Source organism: Clupea harengus, chromosome 4 (assembly GCF_900700415.2).
Source record: "Clupea harengus chromosome 4, Ch_v2.0.2, whole genome shotgun sequence".
Classification (NCBI taxonomy): domain Eukaryota; kingdom Metazoa; phylum Chordata; class Actinopteri; order Clupeiformes; family Clupeidae; genus Clupea; species Clupea harengus.
Genome location: NC_045155.1, coordinates 1,837,875 through 1,859,204, shown reverse-complemented (window position 1 = coordinate 1,859,204; position 21,330 = coordinate 1,837,875). Strand labels below are relative to the sequence as shown.

The 21,330-nt window shown below is 42.6% G+C and overlaps 1 protein-coding gene across 1 annotated transcript; it reads right to left on the bottom strand.

Annotated features, from left to right (window-relative positions):
- Positions 1-80: 80 nt before the first annotated feature.
- On the bottom strand, positions 81-20,844 carry gnai3 (guanine nucleotide binding protein (G protein), alpha inhibiting activity polypeptide 3). The gene is made up of 9 exons (XM_012824254.3): positions 20,047-20,844; positions 7,293-7,335; positions 6,842-6,983; positions 6,396-6,553; positions 5,292-5,420; positions 3,691-3,820; positions 3,078-3,231; positions 1,696-1,901; positions 81-1,598 (listed from the first exon to the last, which is right to left on the bottom strand). The coding sequence occupies exons 1-8, from the start codon at positions 20,162-20,164 to the stop codon at positions 1,711-1,713; spliced, it is 1,065 nt and encodes a 354-aa protein (XP_012679708.1). The 5' UTR covers positions 20,165-20,844; the 3' UTR covers positions 81-1,598; positions 1,696-1,710.
- Positions 20,845-21,330: the final 486 nt, after the last annotated feature.

The window sequence follows — 21,330 nt, the reverse complement described above, 5'->3', positions numbered from 1 at the left end:
CGTCATACTTCCAGGCCATATTTTGATAGCAAGGCCTGGGAGGAAATGACATCGGTAAGAACAGGAATAGGAGTCAAGACTGTGATGCAGTGCTTTAATAGATATTAGTGGTCAATTCTCAAAAAGGAATAAAAGCACTCTTCAATCTCTAATATTTTTTAAGCTAAAAAAAAAAAAAAAAAATCAAAAAAAAAAAAATCAAAATTGAATTCTTAGTGACATTATCTAACAATGTTAAGATAAAACTATTTATCTGGACAAAGTTAAATAGTACCAGACAGGTCATGATACTGTCCTCTGGGAATGTTCAGGCTGTTTTAGATGAGCGGGCTGCGGGCTACAGTCTCACACCCACAAACTGTTAGGTATTTGGCAAAACATCTCTGTACAAAGAAACAAGGCATGCTCAAGGGCATTCAACAACGTAACAATTCTTCCCATGTAGACCTATGTTTAATTACAACCTCCATCTTGTTTGGTCAGATATAACCTTTGTATCAACTGAAATTCACAGGATTAAAAAGAACATCTAAGAAAACAAGCCTCTCTTTTAAAAGTCTACGAAAATATCAAGCACTGAAATTCCACATGACTAGGTCAGGGTTACTTTCATTAAAAAAAACGTATTACAAAGGGTTAGCTGAGAAGCCATGTGTGGCAAGACAATTACAAAGGCTCGCAACTGGTAATAATTCACACTATACAAATTAAACTGTAGTGGCTACATACATATAAAAATATTGTCTAATATAAAGTGGTCCATTTTTGGTTAGTAAAATAAAGAAAATCCCAAAAAACCTGTAGCATCCCTGTGGGTTATCCAAGCTATTAAATCTACTCTGAAAATGAAATAGCACAAAACGGGCATCACATTTCATAATCCTTTCATAAGAGAGCAATTCTACCCACAATCTCACAGGAGGAGACAGATGAAATTTCCATACGATTACCTTTCAAATTATTAATAATTTATCAAATGTGGAACATTGTGAATCTTATCTACTGCTAAGTTACAGTTACACTGACTGCGTTGTACAGGCATGGTTTTTATGGCAAAAAAAAGGTAAGCATAAATTTCGACAACATGATTAAAAACATACTTAAAACAACTAAAAAGAGCAGAAAACTGAGATGAAACTTTCTTTTGCAGTTTGAATCCTGTGCATAGTATGGCCTGATTCTGTAGAGAGGGGAACATTTAACAGCAGAGAACTAGAAGAGCAAATAGGACAAAATAACTAATGATGACATAAAAGTAACCCAAAAAAAAAAAAATCCATCCATATTTGTTTTCTGAAATGCTTGGCGTCACGATGAATACAAAAAAAGGGAATCTTAAAAACACTTATGATGCTACAGGCGGAGGCTAAGTACAAAATGAAGCCTCGTATTTTAAAAATCAGTTGAACAGCGGTGTCTGAGTGTGTGTGTGTGTGTGTGTGTGTGTGTGTGTGTGTGTGTGTGTGTGTGTGTGTGTCTGAGTGCAGTCTGGTAACTGTCTCTACCTAGCTCCACTTCGCAAAGACTTGGCTGTCCTTCGAAGAGAGCACTGCCGAAAAAAATCCATCTCTTTCTCCATGCTGCGGTCACACCAACCACTGCAAGAAAAAGAGGGGAGAGGAGGATTAGGAAACAGCCACCACTCAGCGTATGGTCCAGTGAGGTACAGTGATGGTGGTGCTAGTAGTCGCACACCTGTGTGTCGCTCGCTCAGTAAAGGCCGCACTCCTTTAGGTTGTTTTTGATGATCACATCCGTGACCGCGTCAAACACAAACTGGACGTTCTTGGTGTCGGTGGCACAGGTGAAATGTGTGTAGATCTCTTTAGTGTCTTTCCTCCGGTTCAGGTCTTCAAACTGGCACTGGATGTAAGCGGCTGCCTCCTCATATGTGTTGGAGCCTGAAGGGAGAACCAAGACACTTTAGCTGTGTTCAGACTGCAAACAATAATAATAATAATAATAATAATAATAATAATAACACTTTAGCTGTGTTCAGACTGCAAACACACACACACACACACACACACACACGAAACTTTAGCTGTGTTCAGACTGCAAACAATGTGCAATAATTCATTTTTGATTGCTGTTCTTGGTGGTGACCTATTTTCAAAGGACCAGATTGGAACTCTGTGGTCAATATTCATGTTATGTACATTTTCTATATAGGCATAATGTACGCATTCCTACAATGCCCTCTTCTGGCAGCATGCTTCTCAACACCACATGGGAGTTCCCAAATATGTCTGGCAGGAGAGCACAGATCAGTCATCGAAACAGAAAGTGAAGTTCATCATCACCATTATTATCATAGAGTAAAATGAGAGGGAGAAGTCCTGACTGGTTGAATCAACAATATCTTGACTGACCGGTGCCTTGCGACCTTGAAATCTAACCTCAAGACACCTGAATACTGGTGGGGCATTTTGGAGTCACAAAGACAAAGGCAGACGCAGGTCACCGTCACGTCATTTGGCACTCTGAGATTCTTTTGATTTAAGAGTGCGTTACAAATAAAATGCATTATTATTATTATTATTATTATTATGTCATGGCAGGTCATTTTGTTTCTGTTATAAAAAGGCTGTGTATATAGTGTGTTTAAGAATGGACTGGTCACTCCAAACAGATATCTACGGAACTCTATGTAAATAAATGACATCTATGACACAACAAATTGACTATGTATGCTGACTTAATCCTCTGGTTTGTCTCAAAACTGGTTCTTCACACAGAGAGGTGTGTGTGTGCGCTTGAATCGTTTACATAGGTGTCCAACTACACTTAAACAGACCGGTGGCAGTCTTCCAGTCTGTGAAAGGAGGATTGTGTGTGTGACGGATAGCAGGCCAAGTGAACTGGAGCGCTGGGATAAGAGTCAGCAGTTCACCAGCTCAACTATAGAGGCTCTCGCTCAAGACCCAGAGAAATAATTATAACAAAGCTAGTTATCAGCGCTGCAATCACAGAGTAATACAGAACCATGGGACCGTGATAAATTGCTTCGGTCGCGGGTTAGAGGAAATGATCTATTAAAAAGGTACTGTTGGTTAATGCGCAGTTTTTTTTCACACCAGAATACTCAGGGTAGCAGATGGTTAGGGGACTCTTGGCGATCTTCTCCTCAAACAGGTCCTTCTTGTTGAGGAAGAGGATGATAGAGGTGTCCGTAAACCACTTGTTGTTGCAGATGCTGTCAAAAAGCTTCATGCTCTCGTGCATTCGATTCTGTGGAGACATTATCAGGTCACTGTTACAGTGTGTACAGGATAGACTCAAAAGATTCCAACCGTGACAATTTAAGGATTTTAAAAAGCAAAGCTGACATTTGTAATAATGATGAAACAGCTGTGGAATTACTTTACTTTACTAAAATGATGGTTTTATACACACAGAGTGCCGTGCAATTATGTCAGCAAGGTTGTAATTAATGGGGCAGGATTTCATGTGAATTGTAAAATGGGTTAATTGTTACATTACAATACACTGTTATATTACAGAGCAGGAAACACCATTGAAAACCCCTGTGTTTGCATATATATCCTGAGCCTTTGCATGTATACACGGAGCAGATCAGATAAAAGCTGTCACACACACACACACACACACACACACACACACACACACACACACACACACACACACACACACACACACACACACACACACACACACAGTTCTCCTCACCATCTCCTCATCTTCTGCCAGGACCAGGTCGTAGTCACTAAGCGCAACGCAGAAGATGATGGCAGTGACGCCCTCGAAGCAGTGGATCCACTTCTTCCGCTCGGAGCGCTGTCCGCCCACATCAAACATTCTGTATTCAAACCAAGGTACCAGAATCAGTTATTGGCCCACTGACGCGCAGCAGCAGCCCTCACAGACACAGGCCACCTGGGGGCTCTTATCCGATCAGAACAGGGCCTTCAGACGGCAACAGTGGTACAGGAGGTAGAGAAGTCGTTTAGTAATCAGAAGGTTGCTAGTTCGATTCCCTGTCGAAGCGTCCTTGAGCAAGACACTGAACCCCTAATTGCTCCTGATGTGCAGTGTGCCATCAGTGTAAATGTAAAATGTGTATAGATTTTAAGTCGCTTTGGATAAAAGCGTCTGCTAAATGACTAAATGTAAATGGCTTTCCCTGTAATCACGTACGCGTGCCTTTGTGTGCCATCCGTCCGAGGTGCATTTCTGAGTAACTCCCAACACCACTTATCAGAACCTAAACATTCTCCGAGTGGTTCCCCTCTTGCTAGACTAAACACTGAATGCAAAAAGTGTACCCGTAAAGATGTAAAGGTCGGCGCTACCCCCTTCGAACTCGAAAAGCCTTTATTGCCATGGTATTTGCATTCACCTAAATTTGGAGCATGTCACCTTGTGCAGTGATACACCTCTCCTAGCACTCCTGCCACGCTTGGAACGCTCCCTGGAAGTCCTGTTCTTTAAGCGTATCCAGCCCCCATCGGGACTGGATCTCCTTCACTGTGTCAAAAACGGCAAGCCTTTCAGCTTGAACTTCATCTTAAGGAAGAGGAAGGAGCCGCAGGGAGCCAAACCCAGCAGGTAGGGGAGCGATGATCGTGATGAAAACGTGTGTGTTTTCAATGCACGGTGAATGTCATTTGCACTAAATGTTCTCCCTCAGACGCCTCAGAAATTAAAACTTGTTGACGGTCTGACCTTGGGGGAAGTGCAAACGACCTAAACGGTGGCACGCTGGCGTTTGGGTGCGTGACCATGACAACGCTCCCACTCACAGTGCACGTTTAAAACATTTTTTTTTTAGGCGCAGTCTCTGAAGATTTAATCGCACCTCATATCAAAATCATATTAAAAGGCAACCATGCGAAGAAGTCCAGGTCTCTTATTTCCCTGCCCGCGTACATCAACATCAAAATGCAGGACACCACTGTGATGATCCCCTGCTCTGTGGATAGGAACAGCCCCTCAAGGATGCCCTGATTTCCCGCAATTTCGGGTTGCAATTTTCTGTTACTTTTTCGGTAAAGTCATCATAATAAAAATTAAAAATCAACTGCGTGTCAAACTCACTCTCTTTAAATCAGACCTCTAATAAGCGAAACAGACTTAAAAGAGTCACCCAAACCTCTGCTGTGATATAATCCTAAAGGTGGATGGTTTTTTCTTCTGTATTTCTATGAATGAATGACTGACATGCTTGACTGTCGGGTTGTGAGTGAGCCGAAGTGATGCGGTTGAGCCCCAAACCCCTCGACAGGCTCAAGATAAGCATGTGTATGAGGGGGGGGGGGGGGGACACTCACTTGAAGTACAGCTCCTTGAAAGTGAAGTGCGTCTCCACGATGCCCGTGGTCTTCACTCGAGTCCTCAACACGTCTTGCTGAGTAGGGATGTAGTTCTGCTGAGATATCCTGTCCAGGTCATTCAGGTAACTACAAGGAGATGGAGAGAGTCTGCATCAGGACACACAGCAGCCTTTACATGCTCGCAATGTACAGGCACATCACCGTTTAGCAAGTAATACGAGGAAATAAACAACACGTTTATACAGCATAGTGGAATTTGCATCACCACCATGGGTCCTCTGAGAGTATAGCAAAATACAGCAAGCCAACCTACAATCCATCACGGTCAAATCACCAGAACGGCAAGGCCTGAGCAATGACTCTGGGACTGTGATGGAATTAGCGGACTGAAATGCTAAATACGGGTTGATATTTTTCCAGCCGGTGAAAGCCGGGTGCTCCCGGGTTGAGTGTAAACACTGCGGGGTGAGCCGTGAGCTCGTCGGGCCAGCTGAGTGGCAGCCCAGCAGGCTCCTCTCAAGCCAGCACGCCTCCTCTGTTTCCTAAATAACAGCCCACCCCCCCACACACACACACACACACACACACACACGAACGCCTTACCCTGCCCTCTCACACACATTTTTTTACCCCCCCCCCCGGTCTCAATGTCATGTGCTAACATGCGAAAAAGTCTGGGAAATGGCCATAAAATTCCCTTTCACATAAAGTATTGCACAAACACAACATTAAAATGACCAATCCCACATGACCCGACCAGGCGGTCGAAATCTCACGCTGGGTCACGACACAGCTGCGTACGGGTTTGGAATTTCACCATTCTGACAGACAAAAACTCATTTGCATACATACACAGAGATCATTTTGTGTCAAAAAATTCTTCCCCCCCTCACTTCCTTGACAAGTTTAAGCATGAAAAAAGAATGCAAGATCAATCTTGTTCCTCTCCAGGGCCCCACCCTAACTCATAAACCACAGCACTGGAGCTCTGACAGCTACAAAGCAAACCACATGCACTCGACTCCACCGTCTCCTTGGCTGATGGCTGCCTCTGGGACTGGCAGACCTGCATTGGGGGGGGGGGGGGGCCTAGGCTCTTACTAGGAAGCGGAGTCATTGAGCTGGTATTCTCTGGAGCGGCTGAAGCCGGTCTGGACGCCGCCGTCCTTCCACAGCCTGCGGATGACGCCGGCCAGCTCCGCGGTCATCACCCCCTCCTCAGCTGAGCCTGCTAACACAAACAGCTGCCTGGCATCGTCCTGGCAGGATACGGGGAAGTACAGAGATGAGAAAAGTCAGGGCGATCACACGATCACAACACCAACTGAAATACATGACTAAGGTGAACATCTAAGGTCCTCAGACACTATGCATTCTACAGATTAAATGCCTAGCGGAGTAGCTATTTTTTCCCTTATATATCTGTAGAAAACTGTGCTCAGTAGGGGAGTAAACACAGGCCATCTCTCAACATGCCTGTGTGTGATTTGTGATATTTTTTTAACATGCTTTACTAGGCAAATCTCTGCCCTGAGAGAGACACCTACTGCTCTGGCAGGGTCTCCAAAGTCGATCTTCAGCCTGCCCATGGCCCTGATGATGGCGATGATGGACTGGATGGTGTTGCTGTACACAACCACCTTGTACTGCTTGCACTCGTCCTCTGAGTAACCATCTTCATGAATGATCCTTGGAAGACAGAAGGAATAGCAGTATAAAACACTCTCACAGGGTCTTAACAGTGTGACAATGCATTCGAAACACTAATGCCCTGAATACAACACTAAAAACACTAAATACTAATGACCGTATGATATTTGCATAGTTTAAGGGAATTTTAAGATCATTTCTAGAAAAAAAAATATTTGAAATGACACTGATTAACTGTGACTGGGTGGTTGAGTCTGACACTTGTATTGAGAATCCAGATGCCTCTGAGGTATCTGCTGGTGGTGCTGCGGTAAAGCTGTGGTTAGGTCACCGCTCAAAATAACTTACTTCATCTGTTTCACTATTGTGCTCTTCCCCGACTCTCCAGCACCTGAAAAAAAAAGGGAAAGAAAAGACCATTACAGTCACCTCTGTAAGGCACAAAGCACTCTGAAAATGAGAAAAAAAAACCCCTACAAAATGGACACCCTGATTTTCCAAAGTCCGACCAGAGGGCCCAAAGTCAGCTTAGCAGAGGACTCCTCTATGATCTCATAACAAAGGACTCATTGTTTACAGTTGCAGCCAACCCCATAAAGCCTCACACCTCTGAGGTAATCCAGCACACCACCTGGGAAGGAGAAGACTATTGTGTGCGCATTATGTAATGTATGCAACCACCCACCCACCAAGTTAGCAACTAAAACTAAAATCTGTAAATGTGTATGAATGTAGTGTGTTCATGTTTAGTCTAGAGTCCTGGTGATGCAGGCAGCGGTCGGATCATGGTTTCATTACAATCTAAAGTCTCTGCACATGATTGAGTTTTGGCCTAGAATCTCATTACTTTAGGTCTGCATACTATTTAGTCTTTCCTTAAAATCTTGTCCTAGCCACCTCCAGGTGACCAATCAGAGTGGGTTGAACAAAAGGACACGCTCCTACAAAACCGAGCAATACTATTGGATTGTGGCAAAATGAACAGAATGGGTGTGTGTGTGTGTGTGTGTGTGTGTGTCTATATATAGATATATATAACCGAGAATATAATAGAATATAAAACCGTACATCTTGCAACTTTCACTACTCGTGTGCCATGCCATTACGCTGTGGCACTAGCTTATATAGTGCTTGGTAATATTGGAGGTCATGCAATACTTTCATAGTCAGATTAATCACATTTTCCCGCAATATTTACCACTCTAATGCATTCTCCTGTCCCATAATGTTCAGACACTGTTAAACCTTCCAGTCTGGTGTCTTTCGCCTTCGGGTAACATTTTGGCCGCTCATTTACCCTTCCGAGCTAATAATAGTACCAAATAATAATACCAGAAGGTTGCATCACCCAACTGGCCAATCATATGCCTCAGAGCAGGATCACAGGCCTACATACTGAATATAATCTTTCAATTTCTCCCTCAGACGTCACGAGCCTGGAACAAACAAACTAGACGGCCACACACACAACACAAACACAAACACTAACACTAACATACACACACGGTCACACGCACACACGGTCACAAACACACACATACTCACACTCTGTCCTGCAGACAGGAGTCTTTCTATTTGAGGTCTTAATTCTCATCCCGGCAGATTAAATGCCATGAAGATGAAAGGTTGGCTTGATGTCACCACCTAGGGACTTACTGCTCTCCAGCAGGGAGCTGAAATACCCCAAAGAGCACCAGCAGACTGACAGACAAGAGGAAAGACGGTACATTTACAAAGAGAAAGAATCCATCTATAGATCGCATGTAGCAAGGCATCATTAAAAACTGCCCGATAAACACAGCAGTTTGGCCAGACAGTACTACGCATCACCAAATCGCAGTCCAAGCTCCTTTAATCAGTGACAGAGACGTCCACACAGAGATTCCACTGGCCTGTGATTTAGAGTCAGCAACAGCAGGCTTACATTTTAAACACTGAGAGAATTCACAGTTAAGTTCGAAAACCCTGCTGGCTCGCTGGCCTATATTTATAGCAATGTGTGGGTTTTACCCATAGACATGGGGATGATCATGCGGAAAATTCCTCGTTCACACACACTCTCTCTCACTCGCACACACTCTCTCTCTCACTCGCACACACTCTCTCTCACTCGCACACACTCTCTCTCACTCGCACACACACTCGCTCTCACTCACACACACTCTCTCTCACTCGCACACACTCTCTCTCACTCGCACACACTCTCTCTCACTCGCACACACTCTCTCTCACTCGCACACACACTCTCTCTCACTCACACACACACTCTCTCTCACTCACACACACACTCTCTCTCACTCGCACACACTCTCTCTCACTCGCACACACTCTCTCTCACTCGCACACACTCTCTCTCACTCGCACACACTCTCTCTCACTCGCACACACTCTCTCTCACTCACACACACACTCTCTCTCACTCGCACACACTCTCTCTCACTCGCACACACTCTCTCTCACTCGCACACACTCTCTCTCACTCGCACACACTCTCTCTCACTCGCACACACTCTCTCTCACTCGCACACACTCTCTCTCACTCGCACACACTCTCTCTCACTCGCACACACTCTCTCTCACTCGCACACACTCTCTCTCACTCACACACACTCTCTCTCTCACTCGCACACACTCTCTCTCACTCGCACACACTCTCTCTCACTCACACACACTCTCTCTCACTCGCACACACTCTCTCTCACTCACACACACTCTCTCTCACTCGCACACACTCTCTCTCACTCGCACACACTCTCTCTCACTCGCACACACTCTCTCTCTCTCTCTCACTCGCACACGCACACACACAGCCTCAAGGAGCACAGTCAAATCCTCTCCTCGAGTCAGGTGGGAATCTGGTCTGACTCTAAGCAGAGAGAAAACCAGCAGAGCATCTGATCATTCGGCTGGTTTCCATCTCACCAGAGCACTACATCACCAAACTTTGCTCTGCTTTGGGGCGTGTCAGACAGCTATCTAACTGTGTCAGTGCTTAAGTGAGTTCCGTGTTTTAGACTGCCAGAACACAGCGCATTTCTTCATGTAAGGGGCAGCATTCTATTTGCCGGAATAGCATCAAACGGTACATTTTCTGCGTATATTAAGAGTTAAAAAAAAAGATATTTATTTGGAGAACAGTACACTAAACATGGTCACTAGGCAGCATCTGAATAAACCACAGACATATGACTATGAAATAAACTTAGTAAGGCCATCTGTGACTTCGAATGAACATCTAGCCAAACACAACTGGTTACTGCTGACTCACCACAGTTCTTCTGAAACAGGATGTCGTACTCTTTTGCCATTGTAGTTACACCATAGTCTAAGCCTAGATCCAGATTACAACATAGGTTGCTGAAGAACTGATGTAACAGCACAATAAATTATAGCCTTTCTAAATTATTAAACTTTATGATGAATATGTCCATGAATACAAAACAGAAAACACAGAATCTAATAAAAAAAATGGAATTTAGAAAACAATTAAATTGATTTCATGGGACCCCACAAACACACAGAGTCTGTGACACTCACTTTTTCAAAACATTCATTAAGATGACTCATCAGACCTTATGTGTTTCCCCTGAAGTTGAGATCACCACCTACTGTTCTGCCCACCTGAAAGGCTTCTCTAGAACTAAAAGCTAGCCTACATCTCTGCAAAAGCTGTCTTAAACTGTCAAAAGCCCACATGAACCCTCCTCAAATAAGGCTAGCCCCTCCCATGCACACAAATAGTTCAAGACCACAGAGTTCAAAAGGGCCTTCGAGGCTTTTAAACCACTTTAACCGAGTTATTTCACCGTCTTGACAATGGCAAAATCTTAGTCCAAGGACTTCACCTGCTAACTGCTGAAATAACTGGAGGCAGAGCTTGGCCAGTATTTTCATATGTGACCCTCAGAGTGTGGTGATGGGAGAAATGCTGAATGATAGAGAAAGCCAATGCTGTGTGCCAGCAGCTGCTTTTAATGTCCTATACAGCCTTGGGTTAGAATCACAGGGTTGTAATGTCCTATACAGCCCTGGTTATATGGTTAATGTCCTATACAGCCCTGGTTATATGGTAAATTATTTTAATAATGGGAAACATTATTAACATTAACTAATGCAATGAAAAGAAGCAATGAAAGAAATGTCTCTGTCTAAAATTAATTCTGACTGCTTTTAAAACACCAGCTGTTTAAGCATTTTGAGACGGAAAAAAAAAGGACCACATGAATGCCTAATTTATGTGACTAGCTAGGTTGTTTTGTAGCTGTAGCATAGGCCCACCTATACACAAGCGACAGCCTTCCACTAAACAACATTACTGTTGCGATGGCACTACGAGACAATCAAACCCCATGAATCATTTATATGTCAGCATCAGCAAAATGTGGTTTGGGCACACAGACCTATTTCAGCCGGGTGAATTACTTATCCCTTTAAGAGGTTGCTAATATTGACTTATATCAAACAAACCCAGAGGGTCTGCGGATGTTTCTGAGATATCACATCTGCCTCGTAGTGATGGAACAATTCGATTGGATGGTCACCTAATCCAACAGACTATTTTAACAACACCGTGGCTTTACATTGCAGGTGTCAAGAAAGCGGCTGATGTCAGTGGGCCTACACAAGAGGAGACAACTAATAATAATAAATAATAATTCATTTGATTTGTAACGCACTCTTTATTCAGAAGAATCTCAGAGTGCCAACATATCAGAAACTAACTGTAATAATACAACTAGAGTTCACAAAAGTTAAAAAGGTCATTTTTTTCAATGAGAAGAGCCAACAGTGGGGAGTTACGTGACTGACTTAGCCTACGCTCGTCGAAAACTAGCCAGTCGGTCTGCCGGCAACACGCTTCTGCCAGCAGCAAGACGAACAGATTTACTGTGGGCAGCAAAATAAAAAAAAATTGGAAGCTATCAATGACCACGAAAGCCTCCATGTACGACAAGGAGGTGATTTGCATCATGCAAGAAAAACCAACAGTTGTCTCCAGAGAAAACAGAATCTGGTTCAGATTCTGATTAGGAGGGATTTTGAAGCGAGGGAGGGAGAGAGAGAGAGGGTGTTCAGGATTGATGTTTAAAGACAAGTTGTTTAACGTTCTGTTTCTGGGCAATTGAAGTGTGTGTGGTGTGAGGGAGATAAAGTACAAACTGGGAATAAATTCATCATTTTCATTTTCAAGAGAAACATTATAGAAAAGTTAGTTACACACAAAAGTGCGATTACAACATGGTGGCTGGTGAAAATTTGAGTGGCTGGTAGATTCTAGACCACTTTGGCTAGTGGGTGAAGTAAATAATAATGTCATCCCTGCTCTACTATGGCCTATGGATGGTAAAGAAGGACCTATGACAAGAACTTGACCTTAATGTCTTTTTACGGTTTTAAAAACCCAACTTCAATATTTAAATGTGCAACATGTAGTTCAAAAGAAGGCCTCAACTTATTTAAAAGGAAACGAAAAAAATCTTCACACACTTAGAGCTAGATTTAGCAGCTCATGCCAAGGGTGGTGATACAACTTTTCTTAATTCTGGCAGCTAAATGCACCATTTTAATGCAGTTTAAGCAGTAAACTGTGGAGTTATTAGGAAGGATATCACCCTGTTTTGGGCATTTGGAGTCCAAAAACCATGGAGCAGGCTAGCCTACATTGCAACTTTGCAACTTCTAATTTGATGCAATCAAAGTTGTCCTGCTCAGTAACCACTGACGTGAAAAGAAATTCAGCCCTGGTAATTATTATTACTTCCTCATTCTCGTCCAGACGTTTAATGGAGGCATAGGCAGAGATCCCGTGGGGGGGGGGGGGGGGGGCAGGGGGGACGTGTCCCCCCCCTACCATAAAGTTGTCCCCCCCAACAATAATTGTAAACACAAATAAATCATTTTGAATATAGTAATAAATAAAAGCACAACACAAAGCGGTGCTATTTATAAATGTAAAAAAAATGGGTTTTTTAAGTGTTGAAAAATCATGATCCCCTATTCCTCAAAGTGGTTTGGTTCACATGCGGTTTCCAAACGGGCGGGGCTACCGGCAGCTCCGTGTTTCAGTCAATCAGCCCAGTACACGGTCAGATTGTGAGGAAACCAACCGAACCAGTAAAACCTCTACAAGCAAAAGACAGTAAGTAATTTATCACCACTTGTTCAACAAGCACAGGCTTGTAACATCAAGTGACATTTCTTCTGCTTTGTCCAAAAGCTCAAACTTGAAGCGTGCTGATTAAAAAGAGGCGGATTTTGGACAAAGCACACACTCCTCTTTTTCCTCCTCTCTCCCCTGTCACTGCCGCTATGCTACACGATATGTAAAGAGGTTGACAGACATTGGACCTCATTCACGAACGCAGTTACGTGAATTCCCGGGACAATTCTGGCATTCATGAAAGTTCTCTCATCTGGGATTCGTTCTTAAATTTTAACAGAATTTAAGAACTCTAAATAGCAGTCGTAACATTGGAGTGCGCCCATGTTCTTAAGGGCTGAATTTGTGAGAAATCGTTGGTGATTGCTTTCACATCAATTCTACAGACATCCTTGGATTTAAATCATTATAATAATAATAAATACGAGAATATTTGTATCATAAACAATTACGTTTCACATTTATAGTCATGATTCTACGAGGCATCGTGATGTCCTAACAGAAATAGAAGCATTACACGAACACTGCAAATGGCATTGAATAAATAAATAAATAAGCACTAAACTCAATCGCGTGGATATAGCCATGGTGGAATAGAATGGACACATCTACATTCTGCAACAGTACCTCTACCTCTGCACCGGTGAGGTTAGGTTACATGTTGAAAGTCGCTCCAGTAAAGTCTGAGAGTAGTATTTTAAAATGCACTACACGGCATAACAGACCGGTGTTCACTTTCCGCTTTGACATGATGTGAGGCAAGTTGCAAAGGAGCATAAGGGAGAGCGAGAGAGATAGGGCCAGAAAGCAATTTCTTTTATGTCCCCCCCACCCCCCCCCCCCAGGAATTATTTTCTGAAATGTTACTGTTTATTGTCCCCCCCAACAATGAAATGGGATCTCCGCCCCTGAATGGAGGAGGGAGAGGCAATGAAGGAGGAGTATTTTTATATTTCTATAAAAAAATTGAAATTGTAAATATGACTCACAGGCACACCACATGGTCATGGTATGGCTTTGACTATGAGGAAGGGGATCAACACAGATACGGCCAGTTTGGGGAATAAGGGGAACGCTTTTTTTCCAGGTTTTCTATATGTGGATGGAGGAAGGAAACGTCACTGGAAGGCTTTGAGGATTCATCAGGGAAGGATGAAATGCCTGGATGAAGGAGTACAGGGGCCCAGGGCCCCAGCATTGAGCACACCTGGTTAAGAAGTAGCTCAAGTCGGGTTGAAGTCCAGGAGTGGGTTAAGTACCAAAGACCACAGGATATCAGTACCCCTGCTCCGGAGGAAGGAGGAGGACCCGGCACACTTCCAAAGAATGGTGGGCATCATTCAGCTGGGGAACGGCAAGGACAAACCAGGCAGACTAAGAAGGACACATGTAGTGGGCAGACACCAAAGGACAAACCAGGCAGACTAAGAAGGACACGTGTAGTGGGCAGACACCAAAGGACAAACCAGGCAGACTAAGAAGGACACATGTAGTGGGCAGACACCAAAGGACAAACCAGGCAGACTAAGAAGGACACATGTAGTGGGCAGACACCAAAGGCTAGAGGGCCAGGGGCCTCGGAAGTCAAGGAATGGAATTGCATCAATGTTGATTTTAAAAGGAATTTTGAAAGGACTGAAGGGTACAGTGGCGTATACATTTAATTGCGTGGGTGAGGTCATCTGCTCCCATGGCATGGACAAATATGGAGTTTATCAGAAAGCCAAGAAGGAAAAGCAAAGGTCAAGTCAAGTCTAGACGACGAGGTTCAAATAGAAGAGCTGATTCAGGAACAGAGGCAGCTGAAAAAGCAAAGGAAACTACAAACGCATTTCCGCAAGGAAACGCAAAGTGTGATTGCTGAACAGCAGCAGAGCATCAGTAACAGATCCATACCCCAACACTGCTTATTATAATTATATAATCTGGATCATACCCCAACCCGGCTTATTATAATTATATAATCTGGGACACGTGAGCATACAGCACACAATAGGTTTGATTTAGGAGTTGCCAGTCTTCATTTGATCTTATCCAGATCAAGTAAAAATGTTTATCATATGTCCATTGATTAAGTTCAGGGTCAAAAGTGATACTTGTCTTGATATATGTCTTTGAAATCCCCAAAGTCAATGTCACAGAGTCTGCTGGTTCACTGAGTGTAAATGATGGTACGGTCAAATAGCGTCACCGTTGAAAAATCAGAGCATCTTATTGGATGTAGTAGGCTCACCATGCCTACCTGGGGCCTTACCTCTTGGCATAACATGTTAAAAGTGTGTATATAACTTGTCAAAGCCCACTGATGCTAAATGTGTATATAACTAGTCAAAGCCCACTGATGCTAAATGTGTATATAACTTGTCAAAGCCCACTGATGCTAAATGTGTATATAACTAGTCAAAGCCCACTGATGCTAAATGTGTATATAACTTGTCAAAGCCCACTGATGCTAAATGTGTATATAACTTGTCAAAGCCCACTGATGCTAAATGTGTATATAACTTGTCAAAGCCCACTGATGCTAAATGTGTATATAACTAGTCAAAGCGCACTGATGCTAAATGTGTATGTAACTTGTCAAAGCCCACTGATGCTAAATGTGTATATAACTAGTCAAAGCCCACTGATGCTAAATGTGTATATAACTAGTCAAAGCCCACTGATGCTAAATGTGTATATAACTAGTCAAAGCCCACTGATGCTAAATGTGTATATAACTAGTCAAAGCGCACTGATGCTAAATGTGTATAACTTGTCAAAGCCCACTAATGCAAAATGGAATGGTATGCCTACAGTTAGTGCAAACGAGTATTTCATTCCACATTTTCTATTTCCAATAGCCTTCTGACCAGCCCTGCAAATAACCCAATCACTGTTTGTAGATACTTTTGGAGATTTGAATATTAAAAAAAAAAAGGTTAAAGCAATACTAACGAGTTTTGGTCTAAAACTAATGAGCTAACAACCTAAAATTCATGCAAAAAATCTTCTATTCAAGGGTTCCATGGGTACAAACTAATTGGTCTAATATTTCACACATGCGCCACATGGTCATAGACCTGCAGGAATACAATAATCCCATGTGCATACTTCCTCACTCACCAACCCTCACAAACCCTGCTCTGTGGATGTCTGTCGTTTTACTTTTAAAATGACAGATTATGTTATTGCATTTTATTTCATTACTACCCCATTCAGTCGTGTTTGAAACCCTTGATAATGAGCAGTGTGTGACAACAGGGCCGGCTCATCCATTTACGCAGATGAAGCAATGCTTAACAAAAATTCACAAAAGCGAAAAATGACTCGCATGGACAATGCACGGTGTGTGTCCGTTATATTTCACCATTCCACATAAATGGAGTGTAATCAGGCTAACTGGGAGCCTTCAGGCTGATCGACTGTACAGCTGGGCACGTCTGAAGAGCAGATTTTGATGATTTACGCAATTCTAGCCATTCCAAAGACCACGTCAGGGCAGTGAATTTGAACATGCCCAGGCATGTCAGAATGGATCATTTGGTGGCCTTTCAAGAGGCAGTGTTTTAACAGCAGAAAACCAAGATATTCATGTTTTTGTTTGTATATGTTGGCATTTGAATTGTTTGTTTCATGTGTCTGTTAGTTGGTGACTAGCGTGTTGCTAGCTAGCTAACATTACTTGTGACTGTCACTCAGTGTTAGCTGCGATTGCTGACATTATCTTGCCAGCCGTAATTGACATTCTGACATTCCGTCCCTGACTCGCAAGCTTGTCTCCAATGTGGATTACACATCAAAATGCATTTATTTAACATTGTTTGGTTGACAGAAGAGTCAGTGATGTGTGTGTGTTATGTTTGTATTAGTCAAGTGAGGAACTTGTGTGTCAGTTTCCACGCCGGACAAATGTGTGTGTGTGTGTGTGTGTGTGTGTGTGTGAATAAAGTGGTGGTGACAAATGTGTTCGTTATTTGTAGTTTATGAATGTAGATGTTATGGCAATTTATGACATAATTTTGTAAGTCTTGGGGTCATGGGGTGACACCACATTTCTCTTTTGTGTCTCGAGCTGAAAAAGTTGGAAACCCTGTGTCTAAGAAATATTCTGAATAGTTTGATAGAGGCCGTGGCTGCTACACTGCAAGAGGAGATTAAGAGTGAAGTAGATGTGGCTCCATTTTCTGCGTGACAGATAGATTTCCTGCTGAGCGAAACTTTCCATTATTTTGAGGTATGTTTATGTATACGGATCAATTAAAGAGCACTTTCGGTGGGGTTCTTTGGTGTGTCTAGCGGCAGGGATGCTAAGTCAGAATTAAATGACGTAGATGCCGAGATGGAGGACGTTAGTTACCGCTCAAAGCTTGTGTTTCTGTTACTTACTGTTTTACTGAATAACCTAAGTTGGTATTAAATTGAATCAATTTGATTAAATCTTGGATTTGTTTGGGTATTGCTGGGGCAGGAGACTGTAATACTGTTTATGTTTCCCATAACCCCAGACAGGGATATGTAAACATATTTACCCTCGGTGAAATCCCAGTATTTTCTAAAGCCTTTTGACAATTATCAGTAGGAGCATGACAATGTAATGCTTGACTGCAGTAATACGTGATACCTTGAATTTGTTGAAGGTCTCATTAGGTTTTCAGTCTCAATTTGTCAATTTGTTTCCCTCATATTCATTCATATTCACTCAAGTCACCATTAAAGGGCACCATTCATTTTTCAAAATATTCTTCCCCTGGACCTCCCTAGGTTTCTCAGGTTCACAATTTCATGCTTCATACTTTATTTCAACCACTAGCTGCCACTCTGTGAAACATGAACAACATATCATACCACCGTCACCAGTGTGAAAACTGTTCAGTGTGCAAACAGCCAAATAATTGCTCAGTTTAAACTGCCGAAGCAGCTAAAAAGTGAGTTTGGTTGTTGGATGGGGTAACAAGATATCTTAAACATTGTCTTGTATTCCAGGTATTTCCAGATAGAAATCTACCAAAAGTGAGGCCTGATAACTAGGAAATAGACAGTAGCCAGCCTACAAACTGGAATTCAGAGAACTCAGACTCCTGCATGTTCCTACAAGAAGACTACACTTAGGACAATACTGATGACAAACATTCATTTCCATGAACATCTGTGGCCGATTTGACCATAGAAACATTTCCCATACGACTCAAACCAGTGTGTCCTCGCTGTAATTAAGCGGTGGAACACAAGCACGATAGCAATCTGGTCAAAACCTCAAAAAATGTAAAAGGCATAGGCTACTCTAGTATCGAGTGACAGATCAGCCTCCCTGGTTTCACGAGAAGATGTGATATATGCATCACCTAACCTGTCCTATAAAGAAGGGAAACGGGACCTAACCTTTATTGTTACACCATGCTTTTTTATTGCTCTTAGCTTGACTGTTCTCTCCCTTGTACGTCGCTTTGGACAAAAGCGTCTGCTAAATGACTAAATGTAAATGTAAATGTCTAACGTAAAAACAGTGTCAGCTGTTTTCAGAGGCAGTGGCAGCTACTGTGATAAAAAAAAAAAAAGCATATCACGCCAAAATTATGAAGCAATACATTTACTCAATTATGTTAACTCAGCTCAAGCTACCAAGGGCAGGCAGCATATGGGGATGGGATGAACATTGTACCAGGGATAGTCCAGCTGATTCAAATATTCCAGTGAGGTGGAAGCACTTGTCTAAAGGGCCAGACACGCCAGCGGTCAGTGGCGGATTACCATGCACAAAAGGAGGAGGTTGATCAGCCAGCCAGCCAGCCAGCCAGAGAGGTGCAACATGAACGACAGTCTTCTTGAAGAGATGGGAAAACATAAAGGTGCAGGCGTAACACAGTTGTGTTTTTATCACAGACCTGAAGTGACTGTGTTGAACATTCTTTCACCTTCGGAAATATTCTTCCTGTAAGAGGCGAGGCAGAAGTGTCCAGGCCGACAAAGATGAGCCAAACCTCCGATGAGGAGGGGGGGGGGGGGGCCTTTGGCCGGTGGCCTACAGCCCGAGCTGCTCTCTCAGCCAGTGTTTGAGGAGCCAGTTATTTGGGGAGTCGCATTCATGGCGGAGCGGGGGCATGTTTCATTAAACCCGCTGAAAAGATTTCCAGCCGCCCAAAGCACAGTGGTTTTATGCATCCAGAGCAAAAGCCAAACTCCATGGCTTTAACCAACAAATTCTGTTCCAATGCCAACAGAAGGAGGGAACAGTGTCTGGAAAATAGGTTGTATGTAAACTTACTCTCCACCCCCCCCCCACACTAATATGCAGAGATTGCTTCATTCTGCTGCAGAAATGTTTTATTCTGTGTATGTGCAACAAATTAGCAAAGGCAGAAATGGGTGTTCTTGTGCCTTTCAGAGCCACTGCAAACAGACAGGACATTCTCTCTGATAGTGAGGAATAGACACAGATAAGGACCACAAAACTGACATCCAGGAAGAGCACCAAGCGCAAGCAAAACATGAAAGCAAAACATGAAATTTTGGAACCCGCCTCTTCCTCCAAGTGATTTAACTACCTGGAAAGTATTCTCCAAAGTGCCTTGACACAATATGGCAAACTTAGAGAACAATATGAAGAAAATTATGACTCATTAGAATCACATTCTATTTTCCATTATTCACAGATGCAGAGTTGATGGTTACATGCGCAACTAACAGGAAAAACAGTTACAAAGGGTCCTGCAAATATCACCAGTCATTTGTGTGTGTGTTAGTTGTTTGATTAGTTGGAGTGCTACTTCTTAAAAGTATGCATATTCACAATGACCAGCCAAAATGCGACATTTACAGTGTAAATTATAGCCTACGTGTATTACCTAGGTATACGGCAGTTTTCAGCCATGTCTGCAATCGTTCCCGTCATACATGGCCATAACAGAGGCAACTATTATTTATGCTATGAACACTTAATCCATTTGATAGCGAAGTACTTACCAAGAAGAAGCAGTTTGACTTCCCTGGATGCCTTCTTCTCATCCTCCCGGAGATTGCGGTCTATCATTCTACTCCTCTCCACAGCCGCTTTATCCTCGGCGCTTAGTGTGCAACCCATTTTCAAAACCAGTCACTACAAAACTATTTGTTGGAACCGGGCAATGGACGAAGAGAAAATGTTCGGGCAAAACGCACGCTTCTAAATTTTGTACGTTAATTTACTCGTCAAACTTCTACAACTTACACACCGCAACAAAGAAAATCACGACTTAATAAAAAAAAAGGCGTTGGCATCTAACGTTAACGCAATTCTCTAACGTGGGGGAATGGACAGTGTAAACGCCATTCGCAAACGCACTTCAAGCAAACACAAAATAAGCAAGGACAAAGAATATAAAAAAGTTGGCGGTTAAAAACGTCTTGCCATTCAGAGTACTTGTATGGGTTTAGTCGCAATCCTCCAAAGAGCTAATTAGCAGTTTGACTTGTACGAATGCTCACCTAAAAAGTAACGTAGGCTATCCTAGCTGGCTAAGTTACATGGGTTTGGTTAGCATCGTTAGCCAGAAACCTAGGAGAATAAAACTTTAAGTTAGTCAAAATAATTAACAGTACACCAAAGTGAAAAAGAAAACATATCATAAGAAAACCCAAATGTCCGCACGTAATTCCTATACATCTGCTCCAAATACTTCAAAAAGTTTTGCGTTCAACTCAAGCTACAACTCCCCGTAAAACCCAGCTCTTTCAGACAGTAACACTACTGCTCCTGGTGTGGAAGAAAAATGCAGAACTGCAAAAGAGGAAAAAAACGGAGTGGATACTGGGAAATGTAGTTCAAATGGGAAATGGCCTTCGTGTTCAATATACAATGTTCACAAATACAAAAGTCTTTTTCTTTCTTCAATTTGTCTACCTTTCTTGTCAGAATGATTTTTACGACACCAGATAATGCAAAACACTGTACGAGCTGTAAGCCTTAAAGTTTAACAGATCCCTTAAATGTGTGTGTATGTGTGTTTTAAAAAAAAAAAAAAAGCTCTAAACTAAACCATATGTGATGTGATAAACTATCAGTATATATTGTGTTAATATTGACAAATGTCGCACTTTTATACAAAATATTATGGGCTGAAAATGGCTCAACACGCCATCTACTGTTTAAAATCCTGATGCTGACATAGAGTCAACCATTTGGGACCTATCTATGTCATGAAATGGGCGGCACCTCTCCCCCAGCCACCGCCTGTTAATGTGAGTCTCATTTTCCTTTGCTGATTTGGG

Bases quoted from the DNA above. Each gene is read 5' to 3' on its own strand.
- gnai3 (XM_012824254.3), bottom strand. From the start codon at position 20,164: ATGGGTTGCACACTAAGCGCCGAGGATAAAGCGGCTGTGGAGAGGAGT. The intron at 7,336-20,046 runs GTAAGTACTTCG...TTTTTTTTTCAG, and splicing joins AGTCAAACTGCTTCTTCTTG to GTGCTGGAGAGTCGGGGAAG. The intron at 3,232-3,690 runs GTGAGGAGAACT...ATGTCTCCACAG, and splicing joins TGGCAGAAGATGAGGAGATG to AATCGAATGCACGAGAGCAT.